Genomic DNA, 20,435 nt, shown 5'->3' on the forward strand with positions numbered 1-20,435 from the left:
CTAGCTCTAATCCCAGCCTATCGATAGAAGGCTTATACTTTTGACAGAGGACAATTCTAAATACTTTCGTAGTACAATTCATGCTACAAAAAAAAAAAGAACGAAACAAAACATTGTTCTTTTTAAAGAAAAGAAGAAGAAGAACAAGAACAAAAAATCGTTTTAATTGTACAAAACTTCAGAACATAAATCACCTCTCCGACACTATTTTAGTGTATGGCATTTGACCTATTTAAAACATTAAAATTGGACAAACCTACGGAATATAAAACACCTCTCTGCCACTGTTTTAGTAATTATATAACCTTATAAATCCCTCTCTGCAACATAAGGTCTTTGATTTTGCATCTATACACACAAGATCCAAACGTCGACAGTGACGGTACTCGGAGCAGTCGACAGGAGAGCTAAAACAGGTAAGTTTCTTCATCACTTCCGTTACTTCGTTTAATTATCATCTTGATATCATCCTATAAATGTAATATCATATTCAGCATAGGCTTTGTTCGCTTCCAATCATTGGGAGCATTGTAATGGCTCGCATTTCAACTTGTTTTGTGCTGCCGTTGTTGTGCCGCAGTTCGGCTCAGTGGAGTCCAGCGAATCTTGGGGGAAATTGCTCGGCCGTCCACGGGCGCGGGCAGGCGCCTGGCCTGGCTCATCAATAGGTATGTTTTCATCAGCTCGAGATTGCCAAATAACCCACTGTTTGATATTGGAAATAAGCCCGAAGTTATGTAATCGCTTCTTCATCAGCTCGAGTCTCGACCAAAACTTGTGTTCGAGATATTTTGCTCAGCGTTCGCACATAGATCTAGACTAGTGACTAGTCTTGTGCGCCCCTGTTACACATGCGTCGGCTTTTAAAGTGGGCCTGGGAGCGGCCTCACGCCTGCAATTTGAAGCCGCCTCAAGATCATCAAACCCCTGTTACACATGATCTCGAGCCCGCAATTTTGTGTTTACATGTACACATAGGCCGGCCCCACGTCGCCTTAATTTCAAGAGCTGACGTTGGGGCGGACTCCGGAAAGACAGAAAGAGAAAGTGATAGAATGATAAAAATTAAGAATATCATAAGAGAAGGTGATAGAAGGAAGAAACAAAGAATAAGATAAGGAAAGACAGAAAGAGAAAGTGATAGAATGATAAAAACAAAGAAAAACATAAGGAATGACAGCAAGAGAAAGTGATAGAATGAGAAAAACAAAGAATAACTTAAGGAAAGACAGAAAGAGAAAGGGATATAATTATAAAAACAAAGAAACATAATAGAAGGTGATAGAAGGAAGAAACAAAGAATGAGATAAGGAAAGACAGAAAGAGTAAGGGATAGAATTATGAAAACAAAGAAACATAATAGAAGGTGATAGAAGGAAGAAACATAGTATAAGATAAGGAAAGACAGAAAGAGTAAGGGATAGAATTATAAAAACAAAGAATAACATAAGAGAAGATGATAGAAAGAAGATCAGAATACCATAACGAAAGACAGAGAGAAAGTAATAGAATGATAAAAACACAGAATAACTTGAGGAAAGACAGAAAGTGAAAGTCATAGAATGATAAAAACAAAGAATTACATTAGAGAAGGCGATAGAAGAAACAAAGAATAAGATAAGGAAAGACAGAGAGAGAAAGGGATATAATTATAAAAAAAAAAGAATAATATAAGAGACGGTGATAGAAGGAAGAAACAAAGTATAAGATAAGGAAAGACAGAAAGAGAAAGTGATAGAATGATAAAAATAAAGAATAACATAAGGAAAGACAGAAAGAGAAAGTCATTGAATGATAAAAACAAAGAATTACATTAGAGAAGGCGATAGAAGAAACAAAGAATAAGATAAGGAAAGACAGAGAGAGAGAAAGGGATATAATTATAAAAAACAAAGAATAATATAAGAGAATGTGAAAGAAGGAAGAAACAAAGTATGAGATAAGGAAAGACAGAAAGAGAAAGTGATAGAATGATAAAAATAAAGAATAACATAAGGAAAGACAGAAAGAGAAAGTGATAGAATGATAAAAACAAAGAATAACATAAGAGAAGGTGGCAAAGCGCGCCCGATGTATTATGTTGAATATGATGACAGGTCACGTCACTTCCGCTTATAAGCCGGCCCTGAGTCCACTTTGGTGTTGCACCTACTGATTGCGGGACTGAGGCCGGCCTCAAACCACATCAAGAGGCCTCATTCGAGCTTTTCAAAAAAGTTGATGTTACACATACGTCGAGCCGCCTCCGGGGCCGGCCTCCATCCACTTTTAGACGTATGTGTAACAGGGGTCCTAGAGTAGAGCTACGTCGGACAAATAGCGGAATATTTTGCAGATTAGTCCAAGATATCTTGTGATGAATACCTCGACCAAATATCCCGCTAATTGCTACTGCGGGCTGATGAAGACGCTCACAAATAACTGGATAATTTGCGATCGGGATAGTTAAAATAGCGGGTTATTTGGCAATCTTGAGCTGATGAAGACTGGCCTATTGCAGACCTGCCAACCAGTACGATTTAGTCGTATTTCGTACAATTTTTAGAAGCAAATTTCCCTCAATAAAATATGATTTTTTTTTTTGTTGCCGGTATTTTGCCCATTCCGTCCTGTTAAGCATCTCACATCCGCAACTTGGGGATGTTCATCGAACACACCAGTCGTGACAAAATTATGCATATTCAACCAATGATCCATCAAAAAAAAAATCCTGTATGTAGGAACTGTAAGAGGCATTGATCCGCGTAACGGTCCCTTTTTATTTTTAAGAATACAACTTTTGTCAATAAAATACAACTTATGGGATTAATGAATACAGTTTTTGAACTCCAGAGGTTGGCAGGTCTGCTACATGTATTGACATGTCTCTGACTCGGTAGCTGGTGCCTTGGGGCTAGCTTAGTTTGAGCTTAGCTGCGCTGCTAGCTTAGTTTAAGCTTAGCTGCGCTGCTAGCTTCTACATGTAGCCGAACTGACAAATACATTTACCACGTGTACATAAGCCTTATGATAAGGAAAGAGAGAACGCAAGTGAAAGAAAACAAAGAAATGCCTTAGGAAAACAAAGAAATAAGGAACGATAGAAAAAGGATAAACAAGAAATCATCAACAAAAAGTTATAAGGTTTTTAAAGTTTGAGGACAGATACAAAATTAGACATGGGAAAGGGAAATAAATGAAAAGGAGAGAAGGAAAAACAAAGAAATACAAAAGGATGTCAAAAGAAAGAGTAAGAGACACACAAAGAGATGGAAACAAACAAAAAAACCTTAACAAAGAAATAGATCAGAGAAGTCAGTAGAAGAGAGAGATGAAAGAAAATCAAGCACTTAGACCCTTGTTTCTTTTAGTGGGCCTGGGTCTTGCATACATACATATACATGTTATTTAATTCATTGTCTTTTTGTTGATGTTTTTTTATCAATCTTATAATTATTGTTATTTCTGTTAATGTTATCATTATTATTATATATTTTGTTATCATTGAATTTATATTATTATTGTTTTTATTTATATTATTTTCATTATTATTCTTGTTGTTTGTAGTGTCGTTCATGTAGAAGTACATTTATAATCAAAGAAAACTGATGAAAAGACTTTGAGACAAGATGGAGAAATGACAAAATTTTTTATTTTCTTTAGAGGACGTACAGTACATCGTATGGAAATATATGCTATGATTGCTATCTAATACATTTTGGGTAATTACTAATGCCCCGAGGGAGAAGGCACTTATGAGAAAAAACAGAAATTGAGGATATATTTTTGTACACGACAAACAGGAGAGTTATCCGCAACTACATGGACATGTGCATCACCGCCGACTGACTAAACTGCCAATTTGAAATGCTCATACCCAGTACACCCTGTACACAGAGACTTTAACATATCATATCTTCACCTTCTTTTTCCCCTTTCTCTCACTCCTCTATTTCCCTCCTTTCTTTCTCGCTTCTCTCTCCCAATCTGTCTCTCCCTTCTCTCTCCCAATCTGTCTCTCCCTTCTCTCTCCCAATCTGTCTCTGAAAATAGTCTGCAAGCACAGACCCTAATTTGACACTTTATCAAAAAAAAATCATCGTGCCTTGAGAGAAGCCTAGCCCAGCTACCTACAGGTTGTGTCAGGAGCAGCTATAGTACATGGACTATGGTAGTCTTATAGTGCAGACTCTCTTTTATGACTGACCAGGGTTTGTGCCTGCAAACTACACTGAATAAGTATAGGTGTAGGGTCTGCAATTAGAAGACTGTGAATCTGGACTGAGTATAAAATACCAGCTGGTAATCCCTTTATCAGTAACTAGGGGCTGACAAACCCATGTGCGCTGATCTTCATGGTGCTCAGCTTACTGAAAAAATTTCGCGTCCAATATTCGCGTCTGCGTGTCCCTTTTGGGCCGACGCAGACGTATATATTTGACGTATACCTATGCAAGCGTTTTATTATCTTTTTACGTCCAAGACGTGAAAAAAAAATCTGCGACCAATATTCACGTCTGCATGTCCCATTTGGGAGACGCAGACATGAATATCAGACGTAGATTTGTTTTGTCTGCGTGTCCCTTCAGGGCCATTGAGTAACGAAAAACGAAAAATTACCAAGCAAAGGTATACGTCAAATTTGTGGATTTTCACGTCTTTGACGTGAAAATCCACAAATTTGTTGCATAGGTATATGTCAAATTTTGCGTTTGCATGTCCCTTAGGAGCCACCATACTTCACTGCTATTAGGACAAAATATACAGTTCCTCATTCTACCCTCAACAGTTGCTGTGGTAGACAAAAGAACATCCGTTCACTGCTAGTATGTAAAAATGTGTAGAACAGGTGAATATGCATGTGACACCTGTTTTACACATTTTTACATAATAGCAGTGAAGGGATGTTCCTTTGTCTACCACAGCAATTGTTGAGGGTAGAATGAGGAACTGTATATTTTGTCCGTCATGTTCACAGTATATGTGACACTTTACCACAATTCCTAAAGCCTTGTGCAGAGCCTAGATCTCTCAGCAATACAAAGTTTTAACTTTTAAGAATCCAATTTATCCAAATCGATATATTACAAAAAGTAAATCTACCAGTAATTTGAAAGGGAAAAAAAACCAATCTGAAGAGGCTTAAATATCCTCTCCTGAATGATAAACGCCTATTAACCAAAACAACAACAACAACAACGTAGAGTTTGCATGGTCTGCAAGCAATCCTCTATTTATAATTGTGAATTAGATATTAGATGGTATGAATAAACGTATGAATAAAGAGTGGCCTACTTGGGATACTGAATAAACACTGTCTTGTATACAAACATTTCAAGGCTCCGACTCGCAGGCCCAGGTTTAAAACCAGCTGGCTGATCTTACATTCACATTCATACTGTCCGAACCTCGCAAGTCTTCTTATTCTATTACCGGTATATCCCAAGTTGGCCACTCAATATTTCAAATTTGCATTTTCTTTTTTAAAATCTTTATATATCAAATTAAAAACCAACTACCACATAAGTCTGTGAATATTGATGTATATGTACATGTACATCCCCTCTTTCTTTTTTTCTTCTTTTTTCTGTCTTTTCCCCCTTTTGCCAATTTTGCCAATATTTTGTTCCTCCATATTTGTATTATTATGTATCCTTTCAGGGTAGTCATACTATCAAGCTTTGCTTACTTTGTCAACCTTCCTGATTGATGTTTTCGATTAGTTACAGCCAGCCTTACTTTATTATACATATATTCTTTTGTCATGTGTAAATTTGCAATATTTGTTTGTTATATATTTGTAAAAATGCAAAAGAAAAAGAAAATCAAACAGAAATAAATCAATCAAATCAAATCAAATCAAATATTTCCATAAATTTCTGCCTTTTTCCAAAAAGATTGATTAATCAAACCTGTCCTAAAGATAGAAGATATGATGCATCCTCTTTCCTTCCCCGAGAATAAAGAGATATGATATTTTGGAAAGTCATCAACACAATCTCGACTAGTGGAGAGCTGCTTGTGGGGGATAATCACCGAAATGCCAATTCTTGACTTGATTCTGTCTGATTGATGACAATTTAAAAATTCATAACTTTCTCATCCTGTACAGTCTTATAATTTTTATGACCCATTCACTGATCTACAGTCCTCGTTATTCTCTCATTTTGCTGCTAAAAAAACATGTTGTTTTCATTGTTGATTTCCCTGTGTAAGTACAGATTTCTTTGTCTGTACACTCCACCCAAGTAAAAATGTCTACTTTTATACTATGTTCAGACTTATACATTTCATTGTTTAAATACTACGTATGATATGTACATATTATATGATATTTTTCTAGTCTTAAAGACTGTCAGTACTAGTATGGCTAGGAGGGATTAGACCTCACAGCAAGGTCACTGACAGGTGGCTATCTCATCAACTCAGCTCTCAAATAACATAAGAAATAGAGGATCATGGGGGACCAACAGGCACCGATTGGGGAAGTTTTCTATATACATGTAGACGGAGCAAGTAGCTACAAGTAGGATAGTGGGGCTTTAAAACCCCTCTTAAAATGTTGGGAGCCCAAAATATTTGATGGCAAAATTTCACTTAAATTGCATCATTTGTGAAAGAGGATGTGAAAGACATATTCTTCAAGCATTTTCAAAACAAATCTGTTTGAAGTCCAATATTGATGAAAGAATACAACATTTATGTTTACTGCATACAACAGAAAACCCAAAGTATGTATTCCTTTATCAATATTTGTCTTCAAACACATTTTTTTCGGGAAGTTTGTATAGAAGTGTGTCTTAAGTGACATCCCCTTTCACATTATGACACAATTTATTAAAAGTGAAATTTTGCCATCAAATTTCTGGCAAATTTGGGGCTCCCAATAGTTTAGAGGGGCTTTAATGTTGTTTGACAAAATGTCAAGAAATGAAACTTATAGCAAAATGAATTTTTGTCCATTGCATCAAACCAAACCCAATATTAGAATCAGGATCCACTTCTAGATCTAATATTAATGCTGATTGTACGAAAACCAGGTGGAGCGTACTCTCAGCTGACAATGACACTGAAACATATGTGAACTTCCCTCTTGCAAGCTATCATCACATTCTCAGCTGTCACTGAAACATATGTGAACTACATGTACCTCTTACAAGCTATTACAATGTGCATCTTTTGTCAGTTTTTCTTTCTACCACCCTTATTTTGTTCAAGTGTGTGCCTTTTTCTCTTTCGCTATCACTTTTTTATACGTGTATATTCTATGTATTTGGGTCAATAAATTCAATTCAATAAATTCAAGTATTAAATTCAATAAATTCAATTATTAAATTCAATAAATTCAATTATTAAATTCAATAAATTCAATTATTAAATTCAATAAATTCAATTATTAAATTCAATAAATTAATTATTCAATAAATTCCATTATTCAATTCAATGCATTTCATTATTCAATTCAATAAATTCAATTCAATAAATTCCATTATGGAATTCAATAAAAAGTATTCTTTTTATGACATTTCTACACAATTTTACATACCAGTAAATGTAAATATAATTTCTCATAGTGTGAAGTGTGCACTGGCTGTTAGTATGAGAGTGGTATAAGAACAAGCTCTATTTTAATGAGGTCATTTGAATCGGTGCGACTCTCACATGGCTGCAACGTGACGGTAGTCTTAACGTCAGGCAGTTTGCAATACATGTACTGAAGCCCTCGTATTATAAACACACACTAAATTGGAGGGTTAGTGTACATGCATATGTACAGGTACTATAGCTCTACAATGTACATCTATACTTCTTTCCTTTACTTTCCTTGTTTGAAATACATGTATGCACACAGACATACATGTACATCAATGGATGTTTTAATTGTGTTTAAATGTTTTTTCTAGTCTTGACATATTTCCAATTAAAGGAGGATCCAATGTGCATACATGTCCTTATTTATATGCAAAGGTCACAACTAAACCTTCTATTATCCTATATTTCTATTCAACTTTTGAAAATGTGTACTGATTTTTAATTTTTTTTTAAAAGTTCCTCAAGGTGATGGTACATGTATGTAGATGATACGATATGGTTCTGATGATTGCCTCCAGTTTCTTTACATAACTTCACCTGTATGTCAGAACTAAGAGTTTTACAAATCACCTCATAATAATTTACAAAATGTATACCGGTTCATGTACTTGTACATGAATTTTAATTGTTGAATTCAAGGTTATTGTCGGGTGGATATTATTATGGGGTGAATAGAGTTCTTAATATCATTCTGATTGGAAATTTAAAGCAAACCTGACTCCAAGAAATGATTTTAGCTCTTCTAAGAGGACTATTATATTCTTGCCCATTAATCTGCAAGATTCCCTACCAAAGAGTTTCTGAGAGAGGTAATGTATAAGGCAAGATATTCTCCTGTCAAAGCATAATGGACAGTAATATTAAACATGTCAACTGTCAGGATTGACTGTCAGATTTGTACTTTGTTCTTGAAATCAGACTAACACTGGCTCATCAATATTCCCATGCTTAATTTTAGTTTGCAATCAGATGTGATTATCTGTAGCAGTGAATATTTTACTGCTGGATAGGTGACAAAGAAAAACAAAACTTCTCTCTTGATGATACATGAACCTGGTAATGCTGAGTTTCTTAATTTAGACTTCAATCAGATGTGATTATCTGTAGTGGTGAATATTTTACTGCGGGGTAGGTGACAAGAAAAGAAAGAACTTGGGTTGAATGCTCAGTCACAGTGTCTCTCTTGATGATACATGTACATGTATGTACCTGATAATGCTGAGTTTCTGTGAGCCTGCCTTTGCTTGTTTCTGCCCATCTATGGTAAGACGTGAAGTTCAGGTCCTGTTCTGATTTTGTTTTCTGCTATTTACAGTGTAAATATAGTTCAATGTAGTTGTTGTGCTATATTGCACCTTTATACCTTGCAGCTGATATAACACCATTCTTCTTTGATATCGGCTAGGGTGCTTGCATGTACAGTTTACATGTAGTTTTGCCAATCAAACCAAGTTTAAGAAGTGTTACGGTTTTCTTTTCTGCCAGTCTGCTTAGTTTCTGTGAAACCCTTGTTCGTTGCTGCCGATCAAAGTAAGTTGAAGAAGTGTTCCAGTTTTATTTCTACTTGTTAGCTTTAGTTTCTGCGATACCCTTGTTCGTTGCAGCCGATCAAAGCAAGTTGGAGAAGTGTTCTAGATTGATTTTCTACTTGCTTGCTTCAGTTAGTTCAAATTTCTACTAGTTTGCTTAGTTTCTGTGATACTCGTGTTCTGTCAATCAAACCAAGTTGGAGAAGTGTTCCGGTTTTCTTTTCTGCCAGTCCCTTGTTCATTGCTGCCGATCTAACCAAGTTGAAAAATTGTTCCAGTTTTGTTTTATACCTACTTGTTACCTTAGTTTCTGCCATACCCTTGTTTGTTGCTGCAGATCAAACCAAGTTAGAGAAGTGTTCCAGTTTTATTTTCTACTTGTTAGCTTAGTTTCTGTGAAAGCCTTGTTTGTTGCTGCCGATCAAACCAAGTTGGAGAAGTGTTCCAGTTTTATTTTCTACTTGTTAGCTTAGTTTCTGTGAAAGCCTTGTTTGTTGCTGCCGATCAAACCAAGTTGGAGAAGTGTTCCAGGTTTGTTTTCTTCTTGCTTGCTTTAGTTTAATAGTTTCTAGCTGTAATACCCTTGTACGTTGCTGCCGATCTAACCAAGTCGAAGAAGTGTTCCAGTTTTCTGTTCTACTTGGTTGTTTAGTTTCTGTGATACCGTTGTTCATTGCTACCGATCTAACCAAGTCAGAAAAGTGTTCCGGTTTCTTTTCTGCCAGTCTGCTTAGTTTCTGTGATACCTTTGTTCATTGCTGCCGATCTAACCAATTTGGAGAAGTGTTCCAGTTTTATTTTCTACTTGCTTGTTTAGTTTCTGCGATACTGTTGTTCATTGCTACCGATCTAACCAAGTCGGAGAAGTGTTACGGTTTTCTTTTCTGCCAGTCTGCTTTATAGTCTCTGTGATACCCTTGTTCATTGCTGCCGATCTAACCAATTTGGAAGAGTGTTCCTGTTTTATTTTCTACTTGCTTGTTTAGTTTCTGCGATACCCGGCCTTGTTCGTTGCTACCGATCAAACCAAGTTGGAGAAGTGTTCCAGTTTTGTTTTCTACTTGCTTGCTTTAGTTTAATAGTTTGTGTGATACCCTTGTTCGTTGCTGCCAATCTAACCACTTTGGAGAAGTGTTCCAGTTTTAATTTCTACTTTCACTTACTTTACTTTACTATAATACACCACTTTGTAGTTCTAAGCTTGTTCATCGATCCAGGAGTCTTCCATGGTTACTGCTATTTGTGGAGGGAGGAGATTGTGTGCTAACATGAGACAACAGACAACACCTAGACCGGCTCATATAGAAGTCTTCGATTCTTTGACCAGTGACTTTCAAGTCTATTCTTAAACAAGTTGACCAACTCAGCTGCCACCACGTTTTTTGGGAGACCGTTCCACAGCTCCACAACTCTATTGCAAAAAACGAATTTTCTAATATCTAGCCTTGAATATTTGTTTTTTTAGAGTGACCTCAAGTTTTATCTGCTGTATTCCTCTTAGGGGGAATCTCTTGCACATTGTACAAGCCATTAAAGTACTTGTACACATCAATCGTATCCCCCCTTCTACGCCTGTGAACAAGAGTTGGTAATTTGAGTTTGGTCAAGCTCTCCTGATATGATAACTTTCTAAGGCCAGGAATAATCTTTGTTGCACGTCTTTGTACGCTTTCTAACATCCTCTGTTTTCCTAATCTGTATGGGGACTATGCAGCCTGTCCGTATTCTTAAGATAGGCCTAATTAATGAGGCCTTTTTTAAACAAAAAGGGTATAGTGTCAGTATTGAGGTACACATCTGCGATACCCTTATTCGTTGCTGCCAATCAAACCAAGTCAAAGAAGTGTTCCGGTTTTCTTTTCTGCCAGTCTGCTTTCTGTGATACCCATGTATATGTATGCTGCTGGCGATCAAAGCAAGTTGAATAAGTGTTCCAGTTTGAATTTCTGCCAGTCTGCTTAGTTTCTATGCTACTCTTTTATTCAGACGTTTACTGCCGATCTAAAACCCAAAGTTTGGGGATTATTCCACCTACATGTTTTGCTTGTACTAGGATTGTCTGCTTATTTTCTGTGCTACCCTCGTGTATTACTGCCAATCTAACACCTGAAGTTAGAGAACTGTTCCAGTCTTTTTTTCTGCTGGTGTTCGATCTGTTCTTCATGTAGTTGTACAGTGTACATAAATACTTTATATCTTTGATCAGTCGATCAGTACATGTACACTGTAGGTTGGTCTAGAATCACTGGCACAAAAGGTAAGAAGTTTAAGTATATTACTTTCTCTTGTAAATTTGATGTTTTTTGTGTTTTTTGGAACTCAAGAAATGAAAGGTAGACTGGTTGAATTAGGGCCTTTGTTAAATACTTCTAGATGTAAGCTTTAATATATCGTACATTCTTTGAATGTCAGTTTGAATGTCAGTGTGCTAGGCGTTTTACTACACCCATGGATGAGCACATTGTATTGCAGACCTAAGTTGGGCCCTGTATTATAAAACTTGTTTATATGTTTATATCAATAATAAGAGACAAATATCTATGACAAATTTGGTCTAAGCCAGTCAAATGCCACAATTTCAGTTCTAAAAAATAGGGCCCATGTCTGCACTACAATGTGCTCATCCATGGGAATAGTAACATTTTGAACCCTTTGGCATTTATAATGTAGCACACTGGCGGAATGAACGATGTTTGAAAACTAGATAGAAATTGAGATTAGCAACAAGCGGTAGATATAGACTTGCAAACCAGACAGCAGGAAAGACTCCTTTTTTCCCCAGGTGATCAGGTATTAATCAATAGTACATGTATCAGGGCTCAAATTAATTTTTTGTGGGGGCTCTTCCTTTTCATAGGGGCTCTTTTAGTCCTAACAGTGGTTCTTTTTTAATATAAATGTCTGTTGGATCGATGATACCCATGATACTCCTGCCTCTTACAACTTTACAATTTATAACATGCAGCTAATGGTCAGATCTCCTCCCTCTGTACAAAATTTCTGGTCCAAGCCTGTATACAGTCGCCTCCTCGCCAACTGGTTTCCTTTTACCAAATTTAGCTTTTGGTTGATTTACTGGTCAAGGTTCATTATTTGCTGGTCTTTTGGAATCACCAGAGGATTAGTATACTTGCCAGCCCGACGCATATCGGATAGGCTAGTATACTACCGGCGCAGCTAGTAAAGCCACTGCTGACGGCCGCAGTGCACTGCAAGCTTCCGTTTGTATCTGTAACACCCATAGAGATGTGGAGATGGGAGATATAGCGCAATCTTGCGGCAAAAAAGCGTTCATTTGTTTACAATATGGCAGCCTCTAGACACCGAAAAATTCGAGCAAGAAATCCTGCATGCTATAAACCTAATTTCCATAGTTCCATTTCATTGGTTTAAGGTTTGAAAAATTGAAACTCAATGTTGTGTGAAAGTTATAACAGAAAAGATTATCTTTATTTTATAATTCCACGGGGGCGATTTTAAATTTTGCAATCGCCACCGTGAGCAGTCTGATGGAAGCGATTATGAAGCTCACGGGGGCGAATCGCCCATCGCCCCCATGTAGTTTGAGCCTTGATATACAATGTGCAGATCAAGAACTAGAATCTCCCTAGTCACAACTAATAATAATAAAACTCAGCTTTTACATAACACGAATTACAGTTAAGTCTCTAAGCGCTTCCAAACTTGGAGATATTATTACTGGTTAGCTTCCCCTGCATTATCCTTCTAAAAGAAGGATAATTTTGCTTGTGAACTTATCACATCTCTCACGACCATTATCCAGATAATAGCGGAGAAAGTCAGTTTCTATAAGGCGAAAATTTATCCCTTATCGGCCACTAAACAGATAATGGCTTCTAATAGAAACGCACTGATTGTCAAACTAATTCATATACAGTAAGTACTTTCTCATCCCCCCCCCCCCTTTTTTTTCCTACTTCAATATTTTATTATTTGTTAATTTTGTTCTGAAATAAAACTTTTTTTTTACTGATTTGACCATGTACACGTGCGCACTGGAGCTTTATGCAGTATTCCGGAACCGTGATTACTTGCAGACAAACGTTCTTGATTAATTTGAAGTACTGTACATGTACAGGACATACTGTGTATACACTGCATTGTAGGCTACAATGTGAATGGGGAAAAGGTGTAGGAAGACCTACATGTATGTGACTGACGAGACTGTTAAAGGAAAATCATAGCAGTTATTTTTGAGAAACCGTAGATATATACCAGTATTGTTTACGAGATCCTGGGTATGAATTTGTCTTCCAGCTGATCCTTATCTGCCTGTATCTCCTGATTGCTATCCGGCCTGTTTAGACTAAAGAAAATTTGTACGGTACTTGTGTAAGAAACGTATTAAGAATGATTGTATGATGACAGGAGCATACAGGCTAGAAAACAACATCATTTAAAGAAACGTACATAAAGAAATAAATGAAGACGAGGTCAGTTCACATGACAGCTGGCCAATCATTATGCACGCTCACGAGAAGCCCTGCAAAGTTATTCAATTTTTGTACAATAGGACGTTCAGACTATCAAGTTTTTGTTCTAAACGATACTAACCGGCGTTGGCTATACAACGTTTTTTAATACAACGTTCAGGGTAGGAACTAGGAAAGTTGTTATCACTACGTCACAATCCACTGACCACATTTTGAATTTGAGAGTCACAAAGATGTAAAAATCTCATATTATTGGTTGGACAGATTTATTTCACACTTTTTCCATTCTGTTTCTCTTCTTTTTCTCTTCTTTTTCCGCTTTTATACAAATGAACACATTCTAGTACAAAGGTTAGAGTGCCCTACGGCTTAAAGTATGTGAAATCATACAACGTTTACCATAAATTAGCGATGGAAACTTTTATATTGCATGTACTGTATGTAATTAAAGTAAAAGAGCATGTACATGTAGAAGTGGAAATTGACTTGATCTTCCTATGAAAATAAATGAAAGAGGAGTAGTTTCAACTAAATATGATATATCTCTATTTTTGGTTGGACAGATTCTTTTCACACATTTGCCATTCCTTTCTCTTAATTGTTTGCATTTATGCAAATGAATGCATTACAAAGTTGAGATTGCCCTTGCACACCCTGTATGTGAAATCATACAAAAAAAAGTTCACACTATTAAAATCAGAGATGAGAACAGTGGCATGAAAAGATGTGTCTGGAAAACCATAAATTGTATCACATGTTTTCGTATGGAGTCATGGATTTTGTTCAAATGAACATATTTGAAGCATATGTACATGCGATCCTACAATATTCAATGATCGTTGTCGCGATTGAAACCGAGTCTAAAGTGATGAATTTGTGAATGATAAACTCTTTGTTGTATCACTCTCTCTCAAGATTGACATTAATTTAGCTTCAAAACAATGTTCCTTGACTAAAATCAACAAACCTTCTATTCCCTTTTGGAAATTATATATCAGAACTGCATATACTGAGATTTTCATCGTCGCAGCTACCATTGTATGGCCGTAGGCGCTATTTGAAATTTATCGGGATCACCAATAAATTTGATGTTTGAATTTCTAGAAATTCTTGGCGGTTTTAATAGAGCCCAATTTTTTCAAAGTTGCTTTTATATTCTACTACTAGGTTTCACAATAATAATGCAAATATAAAATTTTATAATCCAATCCTGTCAAAATATTACTTAAACTATGTATTACCTTTAAGGATATTATTAGACATTATGGTAGGTAGTGCAAAATGTTGATCACTCGATTTGCTTGTATTTTAATTTATATTGAATAGGATGTGTTGTGCTTTATTTCAGTACTTGATTATAAAATCACAGATGAACAAAGGTATACATGTATGTATTCATGTGTCTGTGCAAAAGTAGGATACGCCATATGATGTGTAACTCGGTATATAAAATGCTGCATGCATAAAATGCATACTAATGCATGACCATGTGTGATTATATGTGCCAATTATGCATTTGACACAAGATATGATCTGGAATATGGAATTGATTTTAAAAAAACTCTCTGCTTCGAGTCAGTGAAAGCTGACATTAAAGTCATTTGACATTTACAATTTGATCGTTAATTGACTGTTTTCTTCAAATTAATGAAGGTAATTTACTTAATTTGGGTATAGTGTAATGCTCAATATTTATAATAAATTGTACAAATAATAGCGTCAATACTCGCTCTATAAAAATCATCTGGTTTGGTTGGTTTGATTGTTTTTAGTTTGTTTTACCAGACTGCTAAGAAAGCATGTGTATGCTTGAAGTAAGCAACCAGGAGACCTACGGCTTTAAGCCCTCTCTGAGGGACTTGCTAATGAGGATTGATGCCTTACCAAAGCACACTAGTGCATTGAATTGGTTACGAACCCAGGACCTCCCGGTTATGAGACCACTGCTCCACCACTGAGCCATTGGGCCTTAGAAAATCCAGAATATCTCTTCTCTTTCTTCATCCCTTTCTTCCTGTGACCTTCTGATTATATCAATTTGTATTTCAATGTAAAATAATAGAAACTGTATGGAACACGATAGCAGCTACTTATGATATCACCCTAAGGCCATTTCAATAGCCTTGTGTGTCTAATATTGATATGCGAACATGACAATGACATATTACCTTAATATCCAAACCTGATTTCTATGGGATATAATGTACAGTGTTGTATGTCGATGGAATAGCCATTGTGTTAATATTTCTAAAATAGTAGAGAGATCAACATGTAGTTCGGCATTAAATTTGCCTTCAAAATTTGCTTTCATTCCCGGATCCCCCCCTCCCACCCACCTCTTTCTAAGTCTTATTTTTCTTTCATCCTTCTTTTATATTCTTCCTGTATTTATATAGATCTCTTTTTATTCATCTTTAAATATTCATCACATCCCTTTTTTATGCGGCAATTATATTCCATTAGCTACTCTTAGTGGCGTTATTTTTGTTATTGAGCATTCTAGATAATTATACATCAATTATCTCCTTCCGCACAGAGTAACAACTGTCTGCAGTCTGAAAAGAAGTATTGCCAGCTTCCATTTATGTACTGTATCTGGATAAACATAAAACCTTGATGAGCAAGCTTAAAACCTCAAAACAAAGTAATCTCTCATAATTTTTTCAGACCGAGAGGAAATTGATATATCAGTTGTAAACAATTATTGTATACTAGGGGAGTTCACACTGGATGAACTACAGTATATCGTATAAAGAAACGTCTTCTTAAGAAACTTGTTTTGAAGCGGTCAGCTATAAACACAACAGCTAGCCGATTATCAGTGTGTGTTCCTGATAAGCCCCACTCAGTTATAAGGTTTTTGTACCATACGACTTTCAGACTAAAACAAGACTCTGATTCTTTGTTGAGCTACTGTTAGAAATGATGTAAATGTAAGACGTTTCAATTTAAAACGTTCAACTTAAAGAAAAGTCCACGTAATAACTTATCTTATAGTTATTCTTGGATAGTGTTACAATGAATTATTGTAGTGTGAATGGGGAACGTACTGTCGACTTCCATTTCATAAAAATATTGTATCTGGATATAAACTGTCCCACAAAATCTCTTTAAAAATTCAGGGTCCTTTTCAACTTCAAGTCTGAATATTGTATCATACGAAAATCGTCTACCTGGACGGGTGTTATCTTAAGTGCACAAATGATTAGCCTGCTGTCGTGTCAACCAACCTCTTCAAAACCTTTTTTTTTAATACAATATTTCTTTGTTCAACGTTTCTTTATACGATGCTGCTATCCAATCTGTACCCGCCTGCGATATACGATGATTCTTTACACGAGTTTCGCATAGATTGACTGTAGTCTGAACATGGTACAAGCATAAAACTTCAAAACAAGATAATCACCAAGACGGCAATATTGCTCAGGTTTTCCCTGGTCATTCACCTTCTTGTTTTGTTCATGTGGAATCCATTTTAAGTAGTTTCATGGCTTGCGTTCTGTAGTCTTATACCCTGAAGATTAAAGAAAATTTATACGAAACCTTTTATAATGAAACGTCGTATAAAGAATCGTCCTTTAGCGGAAGGAGTGAACAATCTAGAAAACAAATTTATATGTGTACATTGTTGTTGTGTTCGGCTGGAATCCATTTTTTTTGTGTGTGGTATTAAAGCTTGTGCAGACTACAAGAAATTTATTTAAAAACTTGTATTTAAAGAAACGTGGTATAAAGAATCACCTTGTAGCAAAAGGAGGGTACAAACTGAAAGTGTACACATACACTGTACATGTGTATGTCGATGTATTTATAAAGAAATGTTATACAGGCCAAAGAAAACCAATTTTGAAGAGGTCGATTGACATGACAGCTGGCCTTTCAAGATGCCATCTAACGACTGCATTCATCGATCCCAGTAGGTGTTTTGTCTTATATTATTGTTCTGATCCATATTCTTATTTTTGTCTTCCTCTCTAATCCCCAGATTAACTAATCCATCCTTGCAAGATGCCTGGAGATGCCTGCAATCACCGATCCCAGCATGTGTGTCATCCTACATTATTGTTCTGATCCATATTCTTATTTTTGGCTTTCTCTCTAATCCCCAGATTAACTAATCCATCCTTGCAAGATGCCTGGAGATGCCTGCATTCACCGATCACAGCAAGGGTATCATTTTACATTATTGTTCTGATCCATAATCCTTACTTTTGTCTTCCTCTCTAATCCCCAGATTAAGTAATCCATCATTTCAAGATGCCTGGCGGTGCCTGCATCCACTGGTTCCGGCATGGCCTCCGTCTCCATGACAACCCGGCTCTACTAGAAGGCATGACTTTAGGGAAAGAGTTCTATCCCGTCTTTATCTTTGACAACGAAGTCGCAGGTATGTACCTGCGATGTTTAGTTTTTCAATGTAATGGACGTGTTGTGGTATAGGGTAAGGCTGTGCATAACTGGAATACACTTCCAGGCTTAAGGGCGAATCCTCAAAAACTGGGATGCCATGTTTTTTTTACTTCAAGTTGCAGTTGAAGGCGCCTATTTAATAATAATATTAATAGTAAACAATACTGTTTTAAAAACCAAAGACGACAAAATAATCCATTTTCCTCTGAGTCCAAACAGAAATCCTGACGTTTGGTCCCAGTTTCTGAGTCGTGAGTTGACATTGATTGCCCTGGGAAACATTTTTACCCACTGTACCATGCTGGTGCTCTCACGGTCCCGCCGGGCAGGGGTAAGCGTCGGCCTGGACAGTGCCAGGTGAACGGGCGAAAAAAAGAAAGAAAACAAAATGGTGGTCGAGTATTTGAGTACTCGTCGCAGCCTTAGTATAGGGTGATTCTGTGTATTGTTTCCTGTACAACATACATGTACAGGGCGGTCACCCAAGGAAGACAGAAAAAGTGGCCAGTGTAGCCAGGTGGCCTATCGAGACAGGTTCTACAACATACATTTCTTTCTGGAGAGAGAGAAAATATCTGGCCACTATATCCAGGTGGCCTTTCTATAGAGGTGGCCACTCAGGCAGCTTTGATTGTGTGTCCTTTACATGTATCTGTTTTTTACATTTAATGTCCTTGAGCCAGGGATTTTATCGATATTGCTTCTCTCCACCCAGGTGTTAAAGGGGTACCTGGTAAGATGCAGACGTCTTCGTAATTGGATTAAAAAGGGTGACAAGCTGGAATACTCCCAGGGTGTGGAGAATGTGCACTTTAATGTGCGGATTAATAATTAAATACTAGAGCGCTTTTGCAAACACGACAGAGACAAAGAGGATGGGAGAATTATGGGGGTACAGCTCTTCCGTCGCGTTTAGGGAACGAACGCTATAATGGCTGCGTATGGTCGTGAAAATCAACATGACAGAGAAAATTCTGGTTCGCGCATAATGTGCAGATTGTTTTTTCGCTCGCGTTCTCTGCTTCTTTGCCTTCCGTTGTGTTTGCGAAAGCGCGCTAATGATACTTTAAGCACTTCTTGGTCAGTTAATGGTCAAGCACTTTGTCACCAATGTTGATCATGTCCTTTTCATAGGTACAAAGACATCTGGGTACAACCGATGGCGTTTCCTTCATGATTGCCTTGTGGACCTGGATGAGCAGTTGAAGGCAGCTGGTGGAAGACTGTTTGTATTTCATGGTGATCCATGCCTCATCTTCAAAGAAATGTTCCTTGTGAGTTCCTTGATTTTAAAGCCCCACTGCACTATTTATAGCTACTTGCGCCCTCTATATAGCAAACAACGCCTAATCGGTGACCATTGGTCCCCATTATCTTTTTCTTATGTTAATTGAGAGCTTATTTGATGAGATAACCACTTGTCAGTGACCTTACAGGGAGGTCTAATTCTTCCTGGCCAAACTAGTGCAGTGGGGCTTTAATAGGCTGTTTTTGTAATGTAATCAAATTTAATTCATACGTCTTTGTAAAGTGCCTCAAAACAAATTATTTCATTCACCTGTTACAAATAATTGTACCTCAATGGTAAGAATGCGAAGGAGAGCTAACAATTCAGTTTCAGCTTCAGTTTTATTTTTCATTTCAAACAGAATAGTAATTTTGACAAGAAATCAGGTATACAATGCAACATTCAATAATATAATACATTGTACATGGTTTAAAATTATGAAAATAGAAAGTACATGTATACATAAATATCCAGTATTATGTTTTTTTTAAGTTCTTTTTTTTAGGATGAACTGTGGAAATGGAGGGATTCACTGAAAAGCAGAGCAATTTGATAGTCCATTACCTTGGTTTCTTATTTTTGTTTTGACAGGAATGGGGTGTGCGTTATTTGACCTTTGAGAGTGACCCTAAAAAGCAGAGCAATTTGATATTCAATTACCTTGGTTTCTTACTTTTGTTTTGACAGGAATGGGGTGTGCGTTATCTGACCTTTGAGAGTGACCCTGAGCCCATCTGGACGGAGCGAGATCGTCGGGTCAAGGCGCTGTGTAAGGAGATGAAGGTCGAGTGCATTGAGAGGGTCTCTCACACGCTGTGGAATCCTGATATGTGAGTTCAAACTAGATGAAATATTTTACAATATAAAATAGAGTTTGTTAATAGCAAAAATCCTATTGGCTGAAAAGATGTCACGTGACACTCAATATTTTTTTACATGTACACGATTGCGGATATAACCACCCTTTTGTTTTGGCATGGTAAAATGCATACAATATTAAAGTGAATTAGACTGTGCATCATTCTTCCCTGTGCATACCCATCTACCTTGAAGGCAACTGGAATGTAATCAAGCGGGACTGCACTACTTGTAGCTACTTGCGCCCTCTATACAGCCAACAATGCCTAAGCGGTACCTGTTGATCCCCCATGGTCTCCTATAGACAAGTGATCTTGTATTTCA

General features: G+C 36.8%; 1 protein-coding gene across 2 annotated transcripts in view; it reads left to right on the forward strand.

Moving 5' to 3' along the window:
• Positions 1 to 300: 300 nt before the first annotated feature.
• Positions 301 to 20,435, forward strand: part of LOC581225 (cryptochrome-1) — a 40,336-nt gene continuing 20,201 nt past the window's right edge. Inside the window, exons 1-4 of one of the 2 annotated variants that reach the window (XM_030987746.1) lie at positions 301 to 416; positions 17,790 to 17,942; positions 19,100 to 19,239; positions 19,941 to 20,083. In XM_030987746.1, coding sequence (XP_030843606.1) covers positions 17,813 to 17,942; positions 19,100 to 19,239; positions 19,941 to 20,083 — 413 coding nt within the window. In that variant the 5' untranslated portion in view covers positions 301 to 416; positions 17,790 to 17,812. Of the gene's footprint in view, positions 417 to 10,999; positions 11,359 to 17,789; positions 17,943 to 19,099; positions 19,240 to 19,940; positions 20,084 to 20,435 lie in introns of those variants that run through there. The other variant, XM_030987747.1, reaches the window with a different exon arrangement.

Source organism: Strongylocentrotus purpuratus, unplaced genomic scaffold (assembly GCF_000002235.5).
Source record: "Strongylocentrotus purpuratus isolate Spur 01 unplaced genomic scaffold, Spur_5.0 spur5_scaffold_17, whole genome shotgun sequence".
Classification (NCBI taxonomy): domain Eukaryota; kingdom Metazoa; phylum Echinodermata; class Echinoidea; order Camarodonta; family Strongylocentrotidae; genus Strongylocentrotus; species Strongylocentrotus purpuratus.